General features: G+C 39.2%; 1 protein-coding gene across 5 annotated transcripts in view; it reads right to left on the bottom strand.

Moving 5' to 3' along the window:
• Positions 1-27,862, bottom strand: part of Efemp1 (EGF containing fibulin extracellular matrix protein 1) — a 60,950-nt gene that overhangs the window by 14,457 nt on the left and 18,631 nt on the right. For all 5 annotated transcript variants that reach the window (XM_008822996.3, XM_008822997.3, XM_029558637.1 and 2 more), the window contains one exon: positions 1,146-1,268. In XM_008822996.3, coding sequence (XP_008821218.1) covers positions 1,146-1,268 — 123 coding nt within the window. The remainder of the gene's footprint in view (positions 1-1,145; positions 1,269-27,862) is intronic.

Below are 27,862 nucleotides of genomic sequence, written 5' to 3'. Positions count from 1 at the left end.
CAAACCCCGGTCCCTTTTTGAGTTTGGGCACCTAGACAGAGCTCATGGCAAGCAGAACCAACCAGGGTCCACAAGGAGCTGAGTGCTGACATGCTAATGTCAACAGCTCACATTTTCAGGTGAAAGTCGATGCTGGTTGCCTGTCCCCAAGCCCTCACTCTCCGTTCCTAAGAGAAAAATCAGGCCTTTCCACTGGTCTGTGGTAAGAGGTTAGGTATGTAAATAGATGGGCAGAAGGGGCCAATTACAGAGCTTCATGCCTGCTGCTGGGCCTCTTGATTGAGCCAGAGTGCTGTTTTACCTCACTGCTTGCCAGCTGGCCTCCTCACACTGTGTTCTTCCATTCATTCAGATTGCATGCACAAAGCATCAAGCACGTGGACTGGGCACTCTGTGGGGACTGCGGCATCAGCAGTGACAAGCTGACTTGGCCCCAGCCCTCGGGCAGCTGTGCTGTCTGGCCCTCTCAGATATGGTGCTGCCTCATTTTGCACTTTAAGCACCCAGCAAAGTCTTGCAACACAAAGAACCTTTTGATTCTGTTAGCTCACTGCCCCGATGAGCACAGTCAGCCCCATGGCACAGGACTGTGCACTGTGCTGAGCACTGTCATCCATGGGCTCCCGAGTTAGGACTAGCACCATCTCCACAGGACCAATGAACAAGGTGATACACACAGCCTGAAGGTAACTCTGGTCTCAAATGACTTTATGATAATAGAGTGAGGATTTGACCTCAGCTTTTGCCCCATGCACCCGTCTTCTGTTCCACTGTGTGGCAGGAAATGGAGCCCCCATCACCAGTGTGTTAGTGCCATAACCCTTTCTGGTCCCATTCAGACCAGATTTCTTCTTTTGCTTAGTCTATAGTACTTTAGTATTCTGGATCTGCTCAATCTTTAAGGTATGTCTTGCGAGCTGGAAAACCGATTGGTAGTCAATGAAAAGAAAAAGCAATCATTAGTATTTTAGTATTCCGGATCTGCTCAATCTTTAAGGTATGTTTTGCGAGGTGGAAAATGGATTGGCAGTCAATGAAAAGAAGAAGCAATCATTAAGTATCCTTCTCCAAGTAAATACGAGGGTTTTGTTTTGATGCCTAAAGATGCTCGAGACAAGACTCTGTTACTGTGCCGAGGGACTTACCTACACACTGCTCGCCTCGCTTCTGATACCCTGGAGGACACTGACACGTGAAGGAACCACGTAAATTGATGCATACTTGGTCTGCTCTACAGTTGTGGGTCCCTGCAGTGCATTCATCGATGTCTGTGAAAGACACAGTGCAGAAAGACTTTCAGTTGTGTGTGAAGATGTCGATGCTCCCTCTATTTTGTTGCTTCGTTTTTCTTAAAATGGACTTTACTTCCTTCATAAAAGCTTTTATAATGTTGTTCTATTGGTAATGTTTAAAATGACAAATTATTTCAAGTGCTCCAAAAACAATTTCAGAAATAGCATTGCGTGCCTGAGATTTAACAAATGCTGACATTTTGCATGCTTACCTTAGTGCCTTCTGTTTTAGGAAATAAAACATCTCAGCTACAGCTGAAGCCTTACTCCAACTTCTTCCCTTTATGTTATCACTCATCACTCTCTTAGTAGGCCTGGACCCTTCCCTGAGACAGTTTTATGCATTTCCTAGACAGAATGCACTCTTTAGGATATACAACACTGTTTTATGTGTTTTAAAATTTAGGTCATAGCTGAGTCTGGTGACATAGGCCTGTATTCTTAGCTACTTGGAAGGTTGAGGCAAGAGGATCCCAAATTCAAGTCCTGCCTGAGCAACAGAGAAAGTTCAAGTCTAGCCTGGGAAACTCAGTGAGTCTATCTCAAAACGAAAAGCCAAAAAGAGCTTGGAGATAGCTCAATGGTAGAGCACTTGCATTTCATGAATGAGGCTCTAGGTTCAAGTTCAGTCACCACTCTAAAACCACAGAGAGAGAGAGAGAGAGAGAGAGAGAGAGAGATGGAGAGAGAGAATGAAGTTTAGTTGCACACTTGCTTTTGTTATGCAATGTGCTACATTTGAGAAAGTTTCTATTTACATATCTCTAAGAATCTGTCCAAAAGCTGGGTTTATTCAAGCCTTGATATCACATATTCTTTGTTACTGGAACTTTTTTTTTTTTTTGGTGTTTTTCTCAAATGGTAGAGTAACAGTAAGCGTAAATTTTTCATTACACATTTCAAAGTGGAAAGGATTGTGAGCATATTCCTCCAGGAGAGGCAGGTTGGTAAAAAAAAAATACATATTTTCTCAAAGCATTTTACTTCTGGGACTAATTGCCAAATGTGTCTTAAGGAGTATGCAAGTCACAGTTGTGGATAAAGGAAAAAAATGCTCCATTTTAACATAAAGCCAGTTTTTTTTTAAAAGTCAATCAAACCATTAAAAGCTCTATCAAAACGTGCTATGAATTTATGTGTACATCCACATTTATGACGAAATTCACTTTTGCCTTATCTGTAGCACCTTTGTCGTCATTCAAATCTTTCATGTCATGAAGCTAAATAAAACAAAAGCACTACACAATTCAGGCATTTCCTAACCACTGAAGACTAAACTCCACTAAAAATATCATAAAACATGTAATTCCTAGATGACCAATTTTGCATGAAAACTGAGACACACTTGGGGGTCTTAGATCATCACTGCAGTAGACCCAGGGTGGTGCTTTAGAAGAAACAGTTGGCCAAGAATCAATAATAAAAAAGTCACCAGCAATCAGTATTTATTCTGCTTCCTGTTTTTCATCTAGAATCAGAGAGTGACCCTTTGTGTGATTTTGCTTCTTATTTTTCTGTAATTTCAAGAACTGTTGGCACTTAAGCTATGCAGTGTCATGACATAAGAAGTCCAGTTCATGAGGGGGGCACCCTGACTGCTTTGCTTAGCTGGGTGTGATACGAGAGATTCTTTTCACAGAAACGAGGGAGAAAAGGAAAACACTCCAGAAGTGTGTCTGTGCACTGGCGAAGAACCTAGTAAGACTTATTTTTCACATACTTCTTTGAACCTGATTTTAATCTTTCAGTAAATATTTTTTTGCGAATTTCTGCTTTGTTTTGAAATGTGTATTATTACAGTTACTGCTCTTTTCCAGTCAGTTGGCACAAAGTGTCCTTTTCAGGTGGAGGCAACCTTGCTTGCTATGAAGTTATCTGCTCTCTTTTGAGCCTCATAGGCACTGGATGAAAACCTTTCTACTGGGGATTCTTTAGCGCTTTCTAACCCGCTAATGCAGAAATGACAGCAAAATTCCTATTGTTTTATGTCAGAAGCACTAGCTAGCATTTGCAGTGATAACAGCCCTGAGAGATAGGTCCTGCTAGGCTCTGATGTGGCAAGGTTCTCCGTCCTTGCTGGCAGAAGATCAAGGACTTGGGCTGGCCACTGTATTTCTAAGGGAGGCCTCGCCAGTAACTGAATCTTCTCCTTTTGAGACATCTCTGCGAACTGCCACCACTCCATCACATTCCTGATGGCCTGCTATTTCCTTCCTATCTTCTCATTCATATGGAAGTGTCTTTGATAAATAGGCTAACATTGCCACTGGGATCAATGTATCCATAAATATGTTTTAGACATACAAACCTGTGCTGTTCCTTCTTAAGAATAAGGTCAATTTAGCTTCTGAGGGTTTTTTTAAATAAAAATATTTGGTGAGATAATTTGCTAAAATCAAACCCCCCAAATACTACTACCTCCACTGCAACAATATTACTTTTCTCTTCTCTACCGAAAACCAAAGAAAGTTGCAATAAGACTTGCCTCATCTAACTGGTTAGTACACTTCCCACTTACCTAGACTTAAACAATATTAAAAAAGGAAACTCTGCAATGAGGAAGTGGCATTAACTACATTCCCATTCACAGCTTCTCTGACCCATAATGTAGAGCATTTATCCTCTCCTTCACCTTTAGCAGGTTATTTATTTAACATTAAAAAAAGTTTTTTATGTGTAGGAGTATATTGCCTGCATGTGTGTAAATGCACCTGTGTTGTGCAATGCCCACAGAAGTCAGAAGAGGGCACTAGTTTCCCCTGGAACTGGAGTTATGGACAGTTGTTAGCTGCTATGTGGGTGCTGGGAATCAAACCCAGGTCCTCTGCAAGAACAGTCAGTACTCTTGTCCATAGAGTCATCGCTCCAGCCCCTAGCAGGTTATTTAATACTGACATAAGAAGTCCAGTTCATGAGGGGGCTGACCTAACTGCTTCACTTAGCTGGGTGTGATATGAGAGATTTTGTTCACAAAAACGAGGGAAAGAAGAAGGAAAACACTCAAGAGATGTGCATACTGACAGACTGAATTTCTTTGAATGATCTTCAATTACAGTATCTATTTATTTAAATGACACAATGCTATGATTTTGAAAATTATACCTTGAAATACCATTATTGTGTATTTATACATCCATAGTCATATTAAAACTTTTATACATTGCTAAACTCGTCTGTCTTTTCTATTCGTATGTGCTTCCATTTATCACCGGCACATCAGAAGGGTCAGTGTGATACTATACTCCTTCCATGGTATGCAGGCAAAATTAGCTTCCTGTATGTGTATAGGAGGCTGTCTGCATGCTCAAAATGATGCTTTACTCAAGAGGGAAATGACTTAGGTCAGTCACAATTTTCCTGACAATCTAAAAACAAGCAGTCTGGGGAGAGGAATTTTTGTTTTGTTTTTAAATTATCTATCATTTATCCTTGACAGTTAAGCTCCGTATTTTTGACTACCATAGTGCATAAAATGTGATGAGTTTTAAATAAATGTTTGTTTAACAAATTGATGAATGGACCTTTATTGTCTACTGAGACTTGGTGCCCAGAATTTTAAAAAAGTGAGACCAATGTTTTAGATTATGAAAAGAAAGGCAGGTACTTCCTAAGGCAGAGTAACAGGCAAGGTCTGAGGAACACAGCCCAACAGGAAATTTGCCTCCAAGTGGGAAGAGAATAATGCAATGGAGGGCAGGTGTTCAGAGTCTGTGAGGGGTGAAGCATTACCAGAAATAGGCAGCCTTGAAGCTTGGCAGAGGTGGCAGCCTCTGAGCTACAATGTGAAGGTGCCATGTAGGGATTCGAGGTAAAGGGAAACTGCTCCCCAGAAGGCAGGTGCCCCCAGAAAGACACCCTGCTGCTTTGCAGAAAGTAGGAAAGTGCTGGTCAATTCTACTGCAAGGGTTGTGAAAAGCCTGGTGCTGCATCCAGCAGAAAGTGCTCATCGAATGCTTGCTCAAGTCACTCGTAGAATTCAGAGTCTTCAAGATGGGATTGGAGAGCCTGCACTGAACACATGCAAACTGCTCTGAACAATGCAGCCATTGGCCTGATGTTAACATCACTAAAAACAAAATAACACACTATTAGACTATGCTTCCTAGAATACCACAACCCTCTTCCCTGTTCTAATATGTTAAGAATAGCTAATGGCATTATTTAGTGATTCCCTCATTTTAAAAAATATGCCCACAGTCTCCATCCTAGTGATTTATATGACTGCAGGTCCCTCTTTTGTTGACTTTGGCAACCTTAGTAGCTTTAAATAATCCAGTCTAATCTTTGGTGAGCACTCTATCACCTCCCCTCCCCCACCACTAATGCAGTGCCGTCAACCTTCCCTCCCCCACCCATCGATGGCACTGCTCATCTGAGAGTCTCTCAGAGCTAATGCAGGAATGGTGACCATCTCACTGCGGTGTCCATTAGGCCCTGCTTGGGGCTTTGTTCTCTGTTTCTGGCTCCTTCCCTGCACTCTGACTCATATTTCCCAAATCCCTGACTCATGCTGCTTTGCTGCGTTCTCTCTCTTATGCAACAGTTTAATCTCTGCAATGTTCTTTCCATAATTTGATAACTTCCCACAACATGGAGTCACTGTGGTGTGTTTTTATGGGCAAAGATAATCTGCATCTTGAGTGCTGGTTAGTACTTTCAGCTTTTCTAATTTGGGTTGCTTTAGTTGAAGACCTGATTCCCAGCTACTTTTGAACAAGCCACCACAGACTAGCAGAGGGAACATGCTGACACAGGAGGAAGGGGATTGAATGACTTTGATCCTGTTACCAGCTATGTGATATAGAGCTGTGGTATCAATGAATCATTTTCAATAGAAGGAATTCACTGAAAGGCCTTATAGATTTGTAGTATTCTCTTTATTTTCAAAATAATCCTAAAAGATAGACAACTGTATTAACAAGAATCGAGGGCACTGTTTTTCAACTTCTACTTTATATAGTAATGGCTACTGTAAACCTCGATGATCTGTTAATGTTGTGGATTGAAATCCACTTAGAAGAAAGTGTATAATATCTAATATAGCTTTACATAAAATTTCTTTCTTTTTAATTTATTTTTAATTTTATGGGTGTGCATGCTTTGCCTGCATGTAACTGCCATGTGTGTCATACCTATAGAGATCAGAAGAGGGCATCGGATCCCCTGGAACTGGAGTAAGACTGTTATTAGCTGATGTGTGGGTGTTAGGAACCAAACCTGGGTCTTTTACAGAGCAGCCAGTGGTCTTAACTGCTGAGCCATCTCTCTGGTCCCTAGAAATTTCTTAAAATTATAAACTAAATTGGCATAAAATAAATGCTTTTCTATATGGAAAGATATATTATTTAATTAGGAAATCAGATTTACAGAGCCTCTGGCTTAATTCTTAACAGCCTCATGGAATAGATGATTACACTGTATGCAATTAACAAGGAAGGAAGATGCTACTTAAATGTAGACTCAGTGGAGCGAGTTGTCCCAAGATTACAAAAAGCAGAGCTTCCAGTCCAAGATTCCCACTTCGCTGCTTCTGTATTTAGCTCTTCACAGAGACTTCTTTCCTAGGCATTGTGGACAGTGAAGGTATGCTACACTCATGTGCATTTTAAACTTTTCTTAGCATTAAAGAGAGGGCTACTCATCTTGTAGCACCTGGTTCCTCCACTTGTGCCTTTCTTTTGCTTAGAATAACACTTACAGCTCCCAGGTTTTCTGTTTCCCTCCCCAGTCTTTAGTCGATTATCAACAATTTTTGTCAAAGAGTTTCTAGTTCCCTTGCTGCTTCCTTTATAGCACTGGAATCTGATTTATCTAGGCCAAATGCCCAGTTCTAGTTAGCTTTTCAACCCTTCTGAAATTAGCAGATAGAATTTACCCAAGCTAAGCAATTCTCATGGAGAAATAACAAAAGAGAGCTGTTTCCATCATGCCAGCAATAGATTTATAGTTCTAGATTCTTATCAATTCTGGCAAAACACAGCTAATAATTTGGTGTGCTTTACGTGATAAATGAAAATATCATCAAAACAAACTATCGGCCTCGATGGTGGTTCATTCTTTGTTTTAGAGAGTGATGAATCAAGTCTTCTGGAAGTCCTTGGCACAGCACTATGTTCTAGCAGAGTCTTGCAATCTGCTATTCCCATATGAAAGCATAGTGCCACATGTTGCTTCTAGAATGATGATGGATTTTCACTGAAAATGGACCCTTTCTCACTTCATTTCCCATGTGGATAATAGTATTCATTTGCAAGCTGATTGGATGTGGTTAGACATAGTATTCGGGAATGTGGGAAGAAGACCCAAGTGGTGCATGTGAAGGATGGCTCTGTGACTCATCTGTACTACTCATGAGGCAAACATACCCATAAGCCACCAGCTGAAGCAGAAGAACAGCAAGAAAGCAAAGGCTCTAATGCTCATTCTTCATCTGTCTTCAAGTACTGGCAGAGGGAAGCTTATTGCACCCTGAGCAGTAAGAAAACTTTTTTTACAGATACACATTCATTTAGTGTCAAGGAGGTATTTTCCAGCACGTGTATGAATGCATTATACTTAGCTATACTCCTTTTTTTCCTTCTTAAGCTTAACTAGCCATTGGAAATGTTTGGGAATGGGGCTGGAGACATGGATCAGCAGTTAAGAGCACCGGTTGCTCTTTCAGAGGACCTGGATTCAATTCCTAGCATCTATATGACAGCTAACAACCAACCCTGAACTCCAGTTCCCAGGGATCCAGTGCTCTCTTCTGACCTCTGCAGGTACTGCACAACACAGGTTCACTTACATATACACAGGTAAAACACTCATATACATAAAATAAAAATAAATTAAAATATCTTTGGAGAAAGATAACCTGGGTTTGGGGATGTTACATCTAGTGATCAATTTGAAGCCTTTGGGAGTCTGACTTTATTTTGAAAGAAGCAATGCTATCAGTTTGTGTTCTGGGGTGGGTCAGTACTAGAAATAAAAGATCCCTTGTGTGAAGATTCAAGTTTATTCTACAGGCTGGTGATCTACAGGCTGGTGATCTACACGATGGCCTTTAGAGTAACTGCGACCTTATATCATGATGTATGTGTTTGTACTGATATTTCAGTTCGGTTTTGCTAGCGTCTCACCATCTATCACTGCCCTGACCCACCAATTGCACTGTGGAGAGTGTCAAACTGAATGGGGACTAGCTACATGTAAGGAGCCTATCAAGTCCTACATGAGCACTGCAATCTGACGCTTGGCCTTCCTCTCTGAGGCCTTAGAGGCAGATTAGTCACTTTCCCTAGTCCAAAACACACACTATTCCTAGCTTACTCCTTCTGGGAAATCATCACTTGGAGTCACAAAAGCCCCTGATTTTGGCAATGCCAATTATAACAAGAATGGCTTATTGAACTCCTGATTATATGAAACCATTTGCATTATTTTTCTTCATTCAACAATAAGTAGCTATTGTGTCCATTAAATTGAAACATACTACTAAATTTGGTGAGCGTAACTTGGCAATATTTCTCCAACTCATTAATGGCCTAAAGCTTTTCCAACAGTATGTCTTTGTGGGGGCTGGAGAGATAGCTCAGTAGTTAAGAGCACTGGTTGCTCTTGCAGAGGACCCAGGTGCAGTTTCCAGCACCCAGATGGCATTTAACAACCATCTGTAACTCCAGTTCTAGGGGATCTGACACCCTCTTCTGACCTCCATGGATATTACATGGCATGGAGCACTTACATACATGCAGACAATATACTCATATACATCAAATAAAAATAATGAACAAAATATTTTAAAAAGTATGCCTGTGACTTTTGTCTTTAGATCATGATGTCATCTTGTGAATATTTTCCTGCCCATGTCACCATATCCTACATATTTACACACAATGTTCCCCATACATTTTTCTGAATTCCAAATGCAACAAAGGGTAGGATGAAGGGTAGGGGTTTCTAGACTCACAAAATTTGCAATTAATTCTTTTGTTTTCAGTTTTTGATTAAAAACTCCAGTAGAATGAGAGTAGCGGGGAAGGCATGAGCATAAGTCAAAGTGAATACTGACCACAGAAAAACAAGGTTTTCAGAGATTTACCAAGCATTTGGGATTAAAATGTACAAAAATGGGCTGGAGAGACAGCTCAGCAGCTAAGAGCACTGGCTGCTCCTGCAGAAGACACGGGTTCAGATCCTAGCACCCACATGGTGGCTAACAACCATCTCTAACTCCAGTTCCAGGGTATCCAATGCCCTCTGTGGACATTGCACAACACAGGGGCACTTACATACTGGCAGGCAATACACTCATACACATAAAATAATAAAATTCACAAGAATGCATGTGATTTTTAAAATATTTAAAATCAGATGCGAGTAGAGGACAGGGGAGATGGGTCAGGGGATAAAGCACTTGCTAAGAAAATGTGGAGGGCTAGAGTTTGGGTCCTCAGAAGACATTCAAAAGCTGAATGTCGTGCTGCACATCTCTAATCCCAGCTTGCCTATGGTGAGATGGGAAGCAGAGGCAGGTGAATTCCCTGAGGCTCCTGGGTCAGCTATGCTGGCATTCACAGTGGTGAGCAATAGAGATCCTGTCCCAAAACAAAGGGGAAGACAAGGTCTGACCCTGAGCTGTCCACTCATCCCCATACACACACCACTACATGTGCGCTAACATTCTTACATACCAACTCACACATGAACATGCACCCCCCACAAACATACACCACACGCATTCAAAAAGAAAAAGCAAGACAAAACTGTGTGCGGATTGGCAGGAGGGGAAATGGAGCTATGTACATATTTTCTAATTTATTTTGGATTTTGAGAAGATGGGATGTTTGCTCAATGAATCCCTGGGGGAAATATGAAGGAATAGTAAGAGAACATAAAACTAGAAAGCTAAGAAAGGTAAAAAAGAGAGCAGGAAGCTGAGTGCAGGGGTGGGGGTGGGGGAAAGCAACACATATCTGCCTGCTTAAGGTACGCATATTGTAACAGTGAATAAGATGCCTGTCTCTGAAAACCCAAAAAGTGGGCAGGCAAGATGGTTCAGCACTAGAGTGCTTGCTACATAAGCCTGCCAACCTAAGTCTGAGATCTGGACCCACTTAAAGGTGGAATGGAAGAAGTGACTCCACGAAGTTTTCTCTGACATCTACATGCACGCCATGGCATGTGCAACCACCCCCCATATGTACCCCCCCCTCTCTCTCTTTCTCTCTCTCTCTCTTTCTCTCTCTCACACACAAAAATAATAATAAAAAATAAAAAATTGTCAATTGATTTTAAAAACACAAATAAATATACTGTTTCAAGGGACATAATTTAACTATAAGTGAACAGATGCTAAAAAGATAGAAAATATACTATGAAAATACTAACCAGAAAAAGCTAGCTTTGCAATTTTAGTATCAGACAAAATTGACTTTAAGGGAAAATCATTAGTGAATAAAAAGGGAATACTACTAGTCAGAATAGTTTCAGCTCATCAGGACAATATGGAAATTCTACAGTTAGATGCATTTAATCATAAATAAAGACTACATAAAAACGAAAGGGAAAAACAAACAAAACACCATTGTGGTAATATTTTAACGTACCTCTCATAGGAACTGAAAGAGTCAATGCACATTTTTCACAAATGAAGAAAATACAAATAGCATGATTAAAAACTTTGAAAAAATACATACCACATCATGTACAGAATATACTGTCTTTTTAAGTTCTGAGGGAATATTAAAAGAAAATAGGTAGATGGCAGTCTTGGAACAGGTCTAAATGTATTTCAAAGAATTGCAAAGGGCAGGTTATGTTCTCTCAGGACAACAGAAATAGACCAGAAACAAAAGGACAGTGGCAGCAAAAGACTAGAAAAATGAAGGCAGACATTTCACAGCAGCCCGCGGTTTAAAGATGGTAACTGAAACTTGAGAATATTACAAACTGACATCAAAATTTGTGGGAACAAATGTCAGCCCACAAGAAGGCCCAGGGTCTCCCCCACCCCTGCTTCCTTCACATATTGTTGTTCGATTTGTCTTTGTGTTCAATCTGTAAGCATCAGAGTTGCCTCAGTGTGAACTTAGAGAATTTGAAAGGCCATCTAGAGAAAAAGGAAAACAGCTTGACCATGCTATTTCCAAAAGGCAGAACTAGAAGTAAGAAGAAAGTCAGTTAAGGCAGAGTTGAATTCAACATTCAAGAAAAGAGGTTGCAATGTTGTAGCTACTAGATGTTTTAATCAGGGAGTACTGGCTTCTACTACTGAAATATGCAAGTGGCAAGACTGGATCCCTGCAGGTAGGTGTTGGGGACCTGTCTAGTCATCTGTGTTGGAAAATAGTGTTAAGGTCTTATAAGCAAATGTGGCATGGTGTTAATGATTTTTTAACATAGTTGGTGGGTATGCAAAGTTCACTGTATTATACAATTAGCTTTTCCTCTAAGCTTGATAATGTTGACCAAAAAATTGAAAAATTAGATCCTTCATCTACCCTAACAGCAGTTCATAAGGCTTCAACAGGATTGGATACCTGTGCATTTTCTCATTTGACACATGGTACACACACTTACATGTGTTCTTGTGAAGTTGGGAAGTTAACTTTTGTCATTTACCTCATAACACCTGACAAACTTGCTTGATGATAAAGTTCTCAATAACCAAGGGACATTCTCATCTCAAGGGCCTGTTTATTACCTCCCTCCTCATTAAGCAGAAAAGCAGTTCAGAAGTCTTTGACTTCTTACTTACTACCCTATATTAAGGATTTTTTAGAAAGGAGGACTCTATTTTTTATCATGTTAAGGCATAAGATTATTCAGTAATCAAAATGTTAAATGTGAGCAACTGTCAGCTTGTACCCAAATCTTTCATAAAGAACTATTAAACCAAGAGAGATTGGATTTCTTGGTTTTGTTCTAAATTTGTACTACCATTACCCTTTTCCCCAAGTTACCCATGAATTATTCTGCATACTGAAATTTAATTTTCTGATATATTGTGTTGACGTAGACTGTGGGAACCATCCCCCATCTTTCAATGTTGCTAAACAAGAATGATCAAATAACTCCTCAAGTATCAGCTGGAAGACTGTAAAGGTGATATGGGACAAAAGAAAATCCCGTTCAATAAAGCTGCTGGCCCCGTGAGAGTTTCAAGTCTAAAGATTTCTGTAAGCCAACATATAAAAAAGTCTTTGAACTTTTAAATGAACTTGGGGCATTTAATCTTACAGTTCCTTGGTGGGAGTTATAAGTTTCCAGTACATATGATTCTCTGTGATCTCTTTCAGTTTTAAGAATCTGAAATAATGGTTACTCTGATAAATTCTTGGGTGCTGTTTTTAAAAAGTATTTGCTTTCCAGCTCTAAACTCATCTGCCCTCTCTAAATTAAAATGTTGGCTCCTGGGAAGTTTGAAAAATGAAAAACCTGCTCTTGTTTTCTTGGGGTGGAGTCACAGATCTTTTTTTTTTTTCACTCTTTTTTCATTTTTTGTCCCTCTAATGAGTGGGATCAAATGGGGTCTGAAAATGGACTTACCTTTCTGGATAGGAGGAAATGGCTCTGTTAGCTGAGAAGTAGAAAGTTCTCCATGTTTAAATGCACTACCGTGTGCCTGTAAAGTCATATATTTGCCAGGAATTTAGAGTAGCTTAATGTGTGCTTGGCAATGTAAACTGCAAAGTATCTCATGGGGAGACATGTACCATACAGGGTTTCTGTCGGTGAAGTACAAAGGCAGATGGAGCTCTGCCAGTCACGCAGTAGATGTATTAAAGGTAGATACTAAATAAGCCAGTCTTCAAGAGAAGTTCTTGGCATGAGCGAACACAGATGAAAAAGAGCCTCTATCTTCTCAGATCTCTTATGTGTACTTTAAATGGTTGTTGTTATGTGGCACATTCATAGATTGTACCCTAGTCCAAGGATATGGAAGAAAATGGAAAAATTGAGCAATTCATATTGTTAATTTTAAAATGGTCCTCAGATTATTTTTCCCTAGAAATGTAATGTTTTATTATGGAAATCTTTAAATGAAAGCTGTTGGCTTCAGGCACACATGTGGTTAATGTGGATGACTGTGAGCCTGCCAGAAAGGTGTATGGAGGTCCCCTGTCAGTGACTGTCAGTCACTGATCTCTTTATTTTCTGAAGTAGAGGAACCAGGCTAGCCTCTCACTCCTAATATTTTAAGTTCTAAATTATTATATTTGAGACTGTATCTTTCTCTCACAATTACTCATAACAGAATGTTTGTATATAATTTATTATACCATGAACTAGAGTTTAAAGGAGGAACTGACCTTTTCAGAATGTACCAGAACTGCAGAATATTTTTTTTTTCTTCTGCAGTTCAGTTTCAGAAATTTGATTGAGACAGAAGAGTGGGTAAGATCATGAGTGTTCTTTTTGGCGTATGTATGTGTGGTGTATGTATGTGTTTGGTGCATGCATATGTACATGTATGCATATAGGTATGTACACAAATGAGTGTGTGTGTGTATCTATGTGTCCACCATGTATTGTAGAGGCCAGAGGTCAATGTTGGGTGTCTCCTATTACTCTCCACCTTATTTTTTGAGACAAGGTCTCTCACTGAAACTGAAGCTCACCATTTCAGTTACACCAGCGGGCCAGAAAGCCATTGGGATCTGTCTGTGCCTCTTCCAATGAAGTGCTGGGGTTACAAACGTGTGCTGTCACTCTCCCCAGTCCAATATCATGGGTTTTAAAATCAAACAGGCCTCTATTCAAATCTAAACAGCAATTTGTTTAACCTTTCCAAGTCTCACTGCCACATCTATCAAGTAGGGATAATACCAACTTCATAATGCTATTGTGAGGATTAATTGAAAGACTACACAGTCATAAATAGCACCAGGGCCACAGTAAGTGCTCAGTAAATTATACTTGGTACGAAAAGACGAAAAGTTGACAGAAGATTAGAGTAACATTTCTGTTTGTTACAGATAGAAGGAGATGAGAAAACTGCAAAAGTCACAGTTTCTATTATAATGGTCATATGCATTTGCATATAATTAGACATCTATATTTATTTCCTTGCTTAGTATTGTATTTTGAATATGGTGTCTAGTTACTGAAGACTTATCTGGAGGGTTGTCAGAACAGTAAATGACCTTCCCTTCCTTTGACAAAGTTGAGAAGAATGTGGGTAAAGTCAGGCTTCCTTAAATTGATTTCTCATTGGGGAAATTGCAAACCTTCAAATAAAAAGGATCTGGCAAAGCAAAATGAGTCTAGCATCTTTTATATTTCATAAGGTTTTGTGATAAAAAAGGACTGTTCATAGCTACAATGGGTTTCAATGTGTATAAAGAGTACTTAGCAAACACCACACCAACTACAGCTCTAATTACAACTGATACATAAATCCACGAGAGAACTAGTGTATGTGACTAAGTTCTAGCTACTAAAACAGATAAGAAAAATATAAATTTTAGCATCAATTTTATTTATCTAATTCTATGTTAATGACATTATAGTCACTGTCTTTCAAGGCAGTAATGAAACTATAACTCAGAATTAGAGAAGAAATGGAGAATATTTTCAAATATTGCCAAAATAACTACATATAAAGTCAGGACAAGGATTTCTGGACATTTGTTCTAGGGACAAGGCTCTGAGTTGGACTTGAATGTGCGTGAATGGGTTAGTTTCACTGGATGCTTCATTTCTCCAATGAGGAGGTCCAAAGCTCAGCAGTGATCTGCACCACTTGAACCTGTGTGTTAATAAGTATCTGTTTAGCTATAACATACAAGTCAGTTTGATTGAGACTCACTTTCAGTTTTTGAGATGATTTACAAGTAATAGACTAAGATCAAGGCTGATCAAAAGGAATTCTTTTAGAAGGTTAATTTTGGTTTCTTTTGGACACCAAATGCTGTAAGTAAATTTATATATACATGCATGTATGTCTCTTGTTCTCATATCAAAAGTGTAACCAAGAGGCTTATCAGGATAAATGAGGAAAGCATCAGGTTTATGGTGACAGTGAGACAGATCATCAGGTGGCTAGACTGGCTTCCTTTGCTATCTGTTAGATCTGCTCTGCGTTTCTGATGTCTAATGTTTAACTCTGTATCACATTTGAGACCACTTTTCTAATCAAAAAGCTCTACTTGCCAGGTGAGAACTGGAGGCCCTGGGCACTTCTTGGACAACTGTTAGTGCTGCTTCTCCTGTGGCCTGGGGTAATGGCTCCTCAGTATGCCTCTTAGGAGCTTGGCAGCAGGATCCCTGGCATCTTCGTCTTCCTAGTGAGGCTGGGGCTGCCAGTCTCTCAGGGCTCCTCAAACCAGCCTACAGCTATATACCTAGATGATAATAAAATGCTGACACTTCTGTACAATCGCTCAGAAACTTCACTGAAACATTAAAGGTGTTTCATGTACCAAAGAGCTTACCAGTGTATCCTACATGACTCTCCATACCACTCACACTACCTACCGCCAGGCATGGCACACTGCTGCCACTTGCCTGTCTCTCTGTGAGCCTTTATCCAGACCTCTCCCTTACTAGGATAGATTCCCATCATCACTTCCTTTATATTTCTTTTTCCAGATTTCTTTGGTCAGTATGACATCCCTGTTTTCTCACTGGCCTTTAGACAGCTGTAGTCATAACTACCCTTGTTAAGAAAGAGCAGTAGCTGGGGCTAGAGAGATGGCTTAGAGGTTAAGAACACTGGCTGCTCTTGCAGAGGACCTAGGTTGATTCCCAGCACCCACATGGTGGCTAACAACCTTCTGTTACTCCATTTCCAGAGGATCTGACACCTTCTTCTGACTTCTGCTGGCATTGCACAACACAGGTGCACTTACACTCATGCAGGCAATATGCTCATATGCATAAAAAATAAAAATAAAATAAATAACATATTTCAAAAAGAAAGAGCAGTAGCAGCAACCTTGAATTGACTTGGTGAGAATCTTGCTGTCCCCTACCTCATTTTTAATTAAAGCCACAGTAAGGATGCGAGCTCATGGCAGTTGGTCTGGCCAAAGCTTCAGCATAAGTTTTGCTCTGACCAATAAACTCTGGCATTCTCCACTAGGAAAACCAGCAGCTATATAACTCAAAGCACATATCAGCAGCCTATATACTTTTACAGCCTCAACTAGTCAAAGATAGCAACTGAGCTCTCAATTGGATTTGATGTAAAAATGATAGCATTTTTATATCATAAAGAAGCAAACACTTAAATAATATTTGATCTTACACGGTACTTTGTAATTAACTTGTCTCTGTGACAAATTACTTCTTTTTGCATAATTAGAGGCTGCTCTGCCAAGTAAGGTGATCATACACACCCTCTTTGCAGCCTCTGGAAAACCTGAATTTCGGTTTTGTTTTCACATCAGTGTTCCAATATATTTTAGTACCAGCTCTTAAATAGAACAGAGTTCACATAGTGAAAGAAAGTCCTTCAAGACTTACAGAGTCTATGTGGGGGAAAACTAGCAGTGGCTGGAAACGATGCACTAATTGTAGAGGGGATTTGTAAAGCTGGTTTGATCTCTGCACTTTTTCCTTGAGCTATTTTCTCTGTTGCATTGTTTGGTGAAAAACTAGACTTATATACACACCTGTACTATTTTTAGAGTGAAACCCACATTTAAGTTCCCATGCAGTACTACTATAAATGGAAAATAAGACCAGTTCTAATTATTTATAATAAAACTATGTAACCTTGTTAATAAATTAGAATTCAGAAATGCATTTAAAAATAAACACTATTTTGTGCTTTAATTCTTCTGTGAGCAAAGAGGGTGACTCTATTTAGATTTGCATATATACATTCCAAGTAGATAGTAGATCTCTCAGTTCATACTCAGGAAAGCTGATTATGCCACTTGCTATTAATCAGGGTAAAACCCAAACTGTTAACATGACATGGAGGCTCTTCATGCTTTGACTCATACCTACCCCACACACTACACACTGAAGTCACACTGAACAGCCTACAACCTCAGCACATGTTTCTTACTCTGCCTGGAACATAATTACTCCTTCCTCTTTCCCTCAAGTCTCTAAAGTTTAATTTTTAACAACTTTCTAAGACTGGGCCTGATATGACCTTCCCTAGGAAGTTCCTAAAATGGGGCTCAATAGTTGTAATGCCACACTGAATTGTAATGCCTTTGTGGACAGGCCCCACACAATCTCATCTGTATATTCTGAGCACACACTATGCTTTGTACACATCCCACACTTAGTTCAGCCATGAATGTCCTTATATTTTGAAATTATGTCTAGGGATCTAGCAACAGCATATCTCACGTGTGGTTTGGTGCCATTTCCCAAATGGTGACCTAAAATGTTAAATCTACCTCCTCATCTCATTCCCAAACCCAATGCAAAATAAAAAGCAACCCAGACAACTAACACATCGTCTCAGCAGACTCCCCACCTCAGAGGAAAAGCACAGGCAGGGCTATGATTTATGGAGTGTTTCAGAATGGAAACTTAAATGGGTCAGTAAGCGGACAAGCCAGGTGTTACCTCTGCAACCACATCATGTGTATGTGGGTCCTTCGGAGAAAGCAGAGTCATGACTTAGTGAAGTGAGATCTAAATTGAGCTCAAATTCCTTTGGATTATTCCACAAACCACGTATCCTTATGCTCTCAAATTCTTACTTTATTAGCTTAGCGGTCCACTCCTGCCCCTACTCCTAAACCATAGTTACTCTTTCTGTACAATTTAAACATTATTATTTTAAAATAAAGACAATTTTTTAGTTGGAGCATGTATTTTCTTTAGATGTATCAGGAGTACTTACTGATTTCCTCTCTCAGGATTATTCATTAGATGTGTTTATCTGCAGAAAGGTAAGAGGTGGTGGGGGTACTGGACCTGTGGATAATTGCCTCTTGTCCTAATTTCTGATAATTGTAAAAACATAACATTCCAACAAGCTCTGCTTCGGTTGAGTTCATTGCATTTGAAGGGTCACAGCCATGATGTTAAAATAATAGTAATTACTGTTAACAGCCCATGCTTAGAAATAGTTTATAGTTAGAGACTTACTCCGTAGTTCTCGAGTCATACATTATAACTAATGAACATTTAATAGTTTAGTGGATTTGGGCATGAAGCAGAAAGCCTGATTGTTCAAAAGATCATGTAAGGGCTTCATTACCTCCTAATTAATTATTTCATGGGCTGTGGAAACTGAAATCACATCTTCTTATTAATGTGTAATTAATGTTTACCTTTGTAATACTTATGAATAAATACATTCCTAAGGTCTATTATAAACTGTTTACCCTTCTTGGAACTAACTTATTTAGAATCACTGACTCAGGAGAAGCACTAAGATAAAAAATAATAAATGTGTTTTTCAGAAATAGTTTCAAACTAATTATTATGATTCCCAAAATGGTCCATCCATATTATGCCTCTTCCTAGCTTTGTTCAAGTACAGACAGTACTTGAAAGCCATGCATTACCTTTTGGAGAAACTCACTTGTCTATAAACCAGACTGACATATGCCTTCTCTGCCCCACAGTAGAAATTAGGATGATTTAACACAGTGAACCCATGTGTAGACTTCTCTCCTTATCCTACAGATTTTTGGAAGAAGTCTTCTCATTATGTCACTCCTCAATCAAAGCCTTTCTTATGATAGTATCAAATTTAAATGACATAACCAAGAATTCAGGTTCTGCTTTCCAGTGTCTTTTCTGATGTTGCTTTCTGCTGTGCTCAGAGGCCTCACTTGCCTTTGCCCCAAACACTGGCACCAGGAAGTCCACCCAGCAAAGCCTTTCCTGCTCATCTGAGACTTATTCAATCCAGGTCATTCTTCATGATACCCACTCTCTGAAAAGTCCTAATAGGCTGCCTGGTTGGTGGCCAGCCTCTCTTCTGACTCCCTCAGGGTTGTCCAGTAGCCATTGACTGTCTGGGAATGATGGCTGTCAACTCGGCTTGTTGGCTTAACTTGTTGAGCTGAATTGATATTATTTAATTTTGAAAAACCCAATTGCATTTTACTTGTTTTCAAATAGACTGGAAAAGTCTTTTCAAGACTGAAGAAATGTTAACTGTATGCCCTAGTGTATGAGTCTATACACTGAACACATGAATGCATAAATGGTACCAACATAAGGGCACACGTCAGAAATATATCCTACATTTACACTCCCGTTTTTATTCTAACAGAGAAAGACGAAGTTCTTAAAAACCAAAGTTCTTAATATTTAAGTTATGCTTTAGTGTCTCCAAGGCAAAAGAGTAGTGATCTAGCCAAGAAAGAACTGGAAAGAGTCTCTTTTGGTTCTATAAACCTCCAGTTGAGCCCTGTGTGTGAGGGAGTTCAAGAGCAGTGTGAGGTTATGGTGACAATCTGGAGATGCCATGTCCTCTTTCTTTTCTACTCTAGGAGAGATAGTGCTGTCATTTTCTGGGAAGTGGCCTCTCCTGCAATGCATCCACAGAGGGTCTCCCTCTGAAGGATTCAATGCCATGCAAAGTGGGGGCAAGCTGAGTAAACCTTACCTATAGAGCCTGCATGAGTTCTGGGGAAGAGTCATTGCTGTGTTTTATTATTTTTTTTTCCTTCTGAAGCTTTGAAAAGATCAACTCTGGTTTCAGTTTAGTTTTTTTTTTGTTTTTTTTTTTTTTTTTTTTCAAAAGAAACCTACATGGCCACTTCTTCAAATTTGTTCCAGATGGATTTAGTCATAGAATGATTGATTATCCACTCAGCTGTGAGCTATGTGGTTAAGCTCAGAATCCTGCAACAAACTGGTTTGGAGCCGTGTTTCATGGTAAATGGCAGAAAAGATAATCCTTAACCTGTCATTTTAGAGTTAGTGATGAGGAAAGAGGAATTTAGTGGGCCTACTTATGTCAAGAGAATGTACTGGCAAATGGATGGCTGAATAGGGGGAAATCTTATGAGCATAATGCTTTCTGTCCTCCTCTGCCTTCACAGACGAGGGAACCAGATCTGACTGGGAGACCTGCTGAGTTCTGAGCCAGCTCTCTCTGCATGCTCCATGGAGCAGACCAGCCTCCCCAGGATGCTGCAGGCATGGCCTCTACCTGGCTGTGAGGCCCCCATGTACCCACAACCCATTTAGCAGGTCCATAAAGGATTTTGTTGCTGACATCAGAGGTACCTATGCAATTCTGGAAGATAATCTGGGGGAGAAATGAATTTAGGAGAAAGTATACTGCATTTCATACAGAGTGTATCATACACTTAAAAAAAGGCAATTTAAGAATATTTGTGTTTTTTCCACCTTTTATCACAAAAAAATTCCCTTTCTGTTAGGATTTTTGTTGTTCTTCTTACTATAGCCACTTTAGACCTTCTCTGTTCTTTCTTCAGGGTAATTCATGACCTGCTTCTAGACTTTTCTGCTGGGAGAGACAGTGTGGCTTATGGCCCTTCTTCATGCCATCAGCTGACCATGCAGCCCTGCCATGTGCTATTTGGCTTCTTGGTTTCTACCTTCTTCGAATCTTCTGGTTTTGGTCGTATATCTTTCCTCTCTATTACAACCCTAGGCTATATTCAGAACATGTCTTCTGGTAAACTTTTGAGGTAAAAGAAAAGATGTAAACATACTTAAACATAAAGATGATGATTCTAGGTGCAGACTTTGGAATAGGCTGTGGGAAGAAAACAGTGACTGAAACAGAACAGGGATTTCGATGGGAGAGGAGAATATTCTTCTGTGATTCTTAAAGAAACACACAACTATCGCAATGTCTAAATAGAAGTTACCATAAAGTAAGAATAAATAGTATTTATTACATTTCTTTCATTTAATGAGCATATGAGCACATGATAATGTGTCAAACTAAAGGTGATTTTTGTGCTTTCTTGTTAAGTCTTTGCTTCAGGAGTATTGTTTATTTGTACAGTAGAGTGCAAGTTTAAAAATCAAAGGAGATAGAATTATTTTGGAGGGATTTGTAGGAATTGATAGCATTTAAGAAGTTTAAGATCAGTGAAAGCAAAAGGGTGCACTTATGCAAAAGGAACCGTTAGAAAGAACCAGGCTCTTCCATCGGACAAGCCTTCACCCACGCTGCTCGCCATTGGGCTGCGGGTCTGAATCAGCCATCTTGTCTCTCACACTGTCCAAGAGGGGACACACACTTTTCTTTTTAACTCATATTTGCCTTATAGAACCATTTAATATTCTAGACTTAAGTACGAGGTTTTCCAGAGCTAGTCTGGGGGAGTCTGGATAAGAATGTGGTGTGAGAAGGTTGTTAGTGCGGGCACCTCTGCCTTTTAAACGAGTTTCTGTTAACACGTGTAAACATTATATTTACTGTGCATCAAAACTGAGAGAATTCCATCCTATGAGCTAGTATTGAAATGAAGTCCTGGGCTTCGCCCCGAACCACTGTAATTACCCATGCTGGTGCCTGTGGACAAGAGTGTAGTGATCTAGCCTTTAACGGTTCAGTGATTTGGTCCAGACATTCGGCAGACAACCAGTACTAGGTGTGAACTGTTTTGTCAATAAACCTTCAGGTCATTAGAAATGTCTAGTTTTCCCTTTCTGAGTCATTAATAGTATTATAATCACAGAATGCACCTGCATTCTTCTTAGGGCAGATTTTAACTTGCCCTGGTATGCTTTTTTTCTTTCTGAAAAAAATTCCATCTGAGGCAAAGAAGAACGAGCATCAATAGGAACTGTTTATGTGCCAGCTATGTATTAGCCCAGAACCCCAGCATTTCCAGATATCAACTACACAAAGTTTCTCTCTCTCTCTGTCTCTCTTCCCCTCCCCTCTCCTCCCCTCTCCTCTCCTCTCCTCTTTTCTATTTTTTCTCTTACTATTTCTGGTAAGAATTGGATAAGACAATTCAATTTAAAAATTCAGAAAACTAAAGCTCAGAGAGATGAACTGATTTAATAGGTCAAGTCACTCAAGGGAGACGCAAATGAAAATCTTTGTGTCTTGCTTAGTTTCAAGAATTCTTTGCTGCCAAAGGCTACTTTCTGGAATCCTCCTGAGCATTCAAGCATAAAAGCATTCCACTATAGAAGAAATTTGATTAATTAGTAAGCAATAGAAATATCTGGGTATTAAAGCTGTAGCTGTTTCCTGACAATTTATATTAAAGAAACAGAGCCGAGGAAGCAAAAGGTCTTTGGGAAAAATCACCGCATGCAAATCTGATTCTACCCAAATTGTACTACGGTGTATGACTGCAGAAAACAGAGCATATAGGATCGTTAGATCAGCCTTGTGGTGGGAAGCACATGGTCAGCTTTTCATACATCAACATGGAGGTGCTTTACTAGAGATGTGTAATATCAGGTCTCGGCCCAGATGTGCCGAATCAGAATCTTCATTTTAATAGGTTCTTCAGGTAATTTGTAAATTCATTAAAGTTTGCATGTCATTGGTCTAGCATGCATTAATTTTATGTGTCACTTTGACTGGGCTAAGGGTTGCCAAGAAAGCTGGTGATTATTATTTCTGGATGTACCCTTGAGGGTGTTTCCAGAAGAGACAGCATTTGGACTGGTAGACAGAATAAGGCATTGTGGGTGAACAGAGTACAGTCCACTCAAGGCCCCAAAGGCAGAGGATGGGAAAATCCATCCTTGCTTCTTGATCAGAAACATTATCTTGCTCTTAGACATCAGAGCTCCTTGATCTAAGGCCTCCGAAGTCCGAGACTTACACTAGCGGCCCCCACCTTCCACCCATCTCAGGCCTTCAGACTCAGTTCACACCACTGGCATTCCTGGTTCCCTAGTTTGCAGATGGTGTGTGGGCCTTTTGGGTTTTCATAATCAGGTATCAATTCCCATGTTAGATCTCCTTCTTTTTCTACCCTACTGGCTCTGTTTTTCTGGAGAGCCCTGACTTTGTCCTCAACTGCTCAGGGACAGTAGCATTTTCTTTCTCCTGAATAACAGCTTTGACATAACAACATTATGCCATCTATTGGAATAATTTTTATTTTACTTTATTTTGTTTTATTTTATTTTCTCAGCACCATATTTTTCTTTAATTTTTTTAACTTTTACAAAAACTATATTGAGAATTTCATACATGCATGTAAGGAGTTTTAATCAAATCCATGCCTGCTTCCTCCCTTCCAACACCTTCCATATCTCCCCATCACTTTTTTCTTTTCCTTTTCTTTTTTTCTTCTTTCATTTATTTATTTTTATTGGGCTTTTGGTAATAATTTTTAAAAAATTAGGTTTTCTGGTTTTCCTGAAAAGGCTTGGCTATTTTTCTAACTCATGATTTACACCGGGGAATAGCCAGGCCCACTGACCGCAGTTAGTTTTACCGATTTTTCACAACTGCTACCTTTTTTTTAAGCTTTGGAAAAAAATCCAAACATCATTCACTTAAAATCAACTCCTGCAATCTTTTCACTGAGATCGTCCTTATTTTCTCGTATTCACTATAGACTGTACCCTGTCACTGCAAATCTGAGAGCAGAAAGTATATTTCATTAAGGACAAAACATGACTACAGTGATTTTGTAATAGATTCACGATACTTGGCAGTATGTATGTCTACCTATTTCTGATTTTGATACCATAACCAGATTTTCCAATACTTTAAAGCTATCTATTAGACTCCTGTTACTGTTTGTAGCCAGGTTGTAAAATGGCATCTAAATAATTGAGCCTGTTTTTCTAATAGAGTGGTATTCTTATAGTCTTTTTGAGGTATTTGTGATAAGCTGGTTTTTTGGAAGCTACTGTCTTGGTATGCTTACACAATTCTTTCTCCTGTTTCAATCAAAAAAATCAATGAGAAGATTTTTCAGTTTATTTAGAGTTAAATTCTAATTTACAATGTTTTTTCTGTTTAACATTTTTTTTTTTTTTTTGGATTGAGCTATTCATGAAATAATAGTTCCTGGTTTTCTAGGCCTATCATTACTAGCTTAAATTGCACCACAATTAAATTCACATTTTTCATTTAGCTTCTTTTTATCATTAGGTCCCTTCCTCCATCCCCAAAGAAGATTTTTTCATACATTTGAAGTTTAAAACTAAGCCTTGCATCTTGACCAGCCTGTGTGGGAGGACGTTTTTTTTTTCTCAGGCTTCCGCCCTGGATTAGGGTTATTATGATACAGTAGGTCATGAACTGTTTTAACAAAAAGGGCCTACAGTTTTTACTGTGAAGTTTAATTCATCATGAATGACTGGAATTTTCTGCCCTGTTTGTTAAGTGGAGTTTCATTCCGAACTTCCTTCTGACTACATAATTTACCAAAGTCTTAGGAATGCAAGAGTTTGGTGATTTAATACTAGTTCCTAGATGAACTTTAAGTTTTCAATCTACTTGATAGTTTCTTAATTTTTTTTTAACTGAAAGTATCTCAGCCTTAGAAATGATCCCACACTTCAGAAGTGTAGGCCAATGGAGCCTCAAGGTGTGTCTTAGTGGCTTTGTTTCTGTTTTGTTGGCCTTTTGTAGACAGTCTATTTAAGAAAAATTTTTGTTGAACAAATAGGGCAGTAGCTGTCCAAGGTGCCCTGTTCATGACCGGTGACATAAGCAGTCTCTGGCCTTACTCTCAGAGGAATAAGGAGAGCAGAACTCCATTCTGAGTTACTTCCGAAGCATCGTCAGCTTCCACCAGTCTAATCTGGGTCCATGCTACTTTTTCATTACAAATATAATGAGTGTATGCTTTGTGTGTGCATGAGCACAGGTATGTGCCTCAGTAAGTGTCTGTACGTGGACACATGTGTATCACTTGCTGGAATATACTAACCCCAGGCAAGAAAAGGGGCATTCATCCTGCACAGGCAGGTTTCTTGACCATCTTTCAATTTCTTTTGGAATATTCTTTTCTCTTTTTAGAGTAGGGCTATTCTGATATCACAGACTTCTCAGGAAATAATACAGATAAGGAGAGAAAACCATTTTATACAACAGTAGCTCTTCGTTCCTCAAAGCGTGAAAAGTGACGACATCTAATCCCACTAATAAAAGTTCATCCTGAATCTGGGTTATGAAGGACTTGGTCTCTGGGGAAGGCAACAAACACAACTCCTGGAGTTATTCTCGTTTGGGATTGTGTGCTGTGGCTCTACTCAGGAAGCAGGGTTAGAGCCTTTATGGCGCACACAGCTGTTGAGGGTAAAACTTATTTCACTCTAGTCCTCAGAGCCTTTTAAGATTTAACCATATGCACAAAGTCAATTCCAACTTGTCATGATTCTCCTGTCGGCTAGGCATTCACGAAGCTACACACTTCTTGCAGCAGTCAATAGTTCCACTTCTTATTTCACTCTTACTTTGCCCACAGTTTAAGTCTAAGTGAGCTCTCGACTCTCAGAGGCCCTCAATGAGTGAGGTTCTTCCCTAGGTCCTGAGAGCCTGCCATTCCTTCTTGCTTGCCTGGCAATTAAGTTCTTCCTACTCTGTGGCCAGATCAGAGCTGTGTTTCCTATTCTCATCTTTCCTGGATTCTAAAAGCAGAGGATGACTTCTGGCCAATAGTCCAAGGAAATATCCCAACATGAGACAGACTGCTGGGATCCTTTCTTTTTCTTTCTTTCTTTCTTTCTTTCTTTCTTTCTTTCTTTCTTTCTTTCTTTCTTTCTTTCTTTCTTTCTTTCTTTCTTTCTTTCTTTCTTTCTTTCTTTCTTTCTTTCTTTCTTTCTTTCTTTCTTTCTTTCTTTCTTTCTTTCTTTCTTTCTTTCTTTCTTTCTTTCTTTCTTTCTTTCTTTCTTTCTTTCTTTCTTTCTTTCTTTTTCTTTTTTCACAGTCCTTCACCAAAAGCCTTGAGTCGTCAGATTCTCAGAGCCTTCACATGAATCTCTTTAAGCATTATAGAAAGGCAGATTGTAAAATCTCACATATGTGGAATCCAAAAAATCCAATCTCAGAAAAAGAAGATTGGCGTTATCAGAGGCTTGAGATGGGAAGGAGAAGAATGGGGGACGACAGTGAAGAAGTACAAGTTTTCAGCTGGATTAGAAGAGTAAGTTTCTGTTGCATATATTGGTATCCCTAGTTAGTAATAAATTATTGTATATTTCAAAATTTCTAAGAAAGTAGATTTTTAACTGTTAATACCACAAAAAGATAGTGAGAAAGTTGATAGACCAATTAGCTTGATTTAATCATTCCATAATGAATATATTTTGTAAAAAAAAATCACACTGTGCTCCCAAAATATACACAATTATCACTTGTCAGTTAAAATATAAAATCATAGCTGGGGATGTATGTACCTCAGCTCTAACTTATACAAGGCCTTGGGCTCAATATGTAGCACTACAAATTTTTTAAACTAAAAACTTAAATAGAGGACTGGAGAGGTGGCTTGGTGGGAAAAGATGATTGCCTCTGAACATGACAACCTGGGTTCAATCCTCAAGATTCACATGGCGGAAGGAGAGAACTGACAAGTTGTCCTCTGACTGCAACATGAGCCATGTTATGTATGTGCATGTGGGCGTGCATGTGCACATACTCATCAGTAAATGCAGTATAAGATGTAAATTTTTCCAGTCTTGTGATTATTGCATTTCGAATATCATATATATTAACATCTTACCAACCCAAGTGTTCATTATAGATGTCTGAGGAATGATATATCTGATGCAGAGATGTATTCACTAGTTAAGTGACTTGTCAGTAAGTAAATTCGTCTCTTCCTAGGAATAAGGGCAACCTGCTTAATTGCCAGTGTTTATTAAGAACCCAATAATCTAGGATGTAAAGAAGAGGTTTTACAGACCCTCCTTTCAAATATAATACTAAAATGAGAACAAAGTATCTAAGATACCCTGCATTAAAGGGATGGAATGATCTTTTCCAATAATACTTGTGGGCGACACCAAAAGCTTGTAACACTGAAGGCTAGGAAATATGCCTAATGACTCAATGGCTACTCTTTAAGGATACTTTAAGTTTTGGTTCTCCTATGATTAAAAAAAACCCCACTCATTTATATGAACAAATACAACAATCTGTGTGCTTTTTGACATTAAGTAAGACAGCTATGGAAGGTGTGGACCAGAGTTCAGTTTAAGTCACTGGTGCTTTGTTGGGGGAGAGTTACTGGGTTGGAGCCAGACAGAGGTGTGTACTACATACCACTCATTCTTTCTGATTTAGCCTTTATTCCCCCTTACCTTGCTATCATTTCCATCAAAACCGATTCCCCAGGGGCTTGTCCTCCCTCTTCCGCTTGGTGACAGGATGGTCATTTCTTCTGGAGTTTGAATCTTAATTTCCAGGTTCCCCCCAATTTCTTGACATCATTCTCTCTTAAATGCTCCATTTCAAGGAGGAAATAGACTTTTGTTTTTGACCATGTTTCTGGGGCACATTTCTCTTTTGACCTATATGTGTGTTTTAACCAATAGTGAAACTATTGGTATTACAAACTAGTTTTCTTTCAATTTTGGACAATTTATCAGGTTTTCCTTGGATGTTCCACGGGTTGCTTTGCTGAACTGTTACTTTATTCTTACTTGGGAACTCAGGGGTCATTTCTGCTAAGCTCTCTAAGTATTATACTATGATCATTCTTTCTTTCCTTTGGCTGTATCAAAATGCCTTCCTTTTA

The sequence above is a fragment of the Nannospalax galili genome, unplaced genomic scaffold (assembly GCF_000622305.1).
Source record: "Nannospalax galili isolate Female #2095 unplaced genomic scaffold, S.galili_v1.0 scaffold286, whole genome shotgun sequence".
Taxonomy (NCBI): domain Eukaryota; kingdom Metazoa; phylum Chordata; class Mammalia; order Rodentia; family Spalacidae; genus Nannospalax; species Nannospalax galili.
This window is presented reverse-complemented; position numbering and strand designations above follow the sequence as displayed.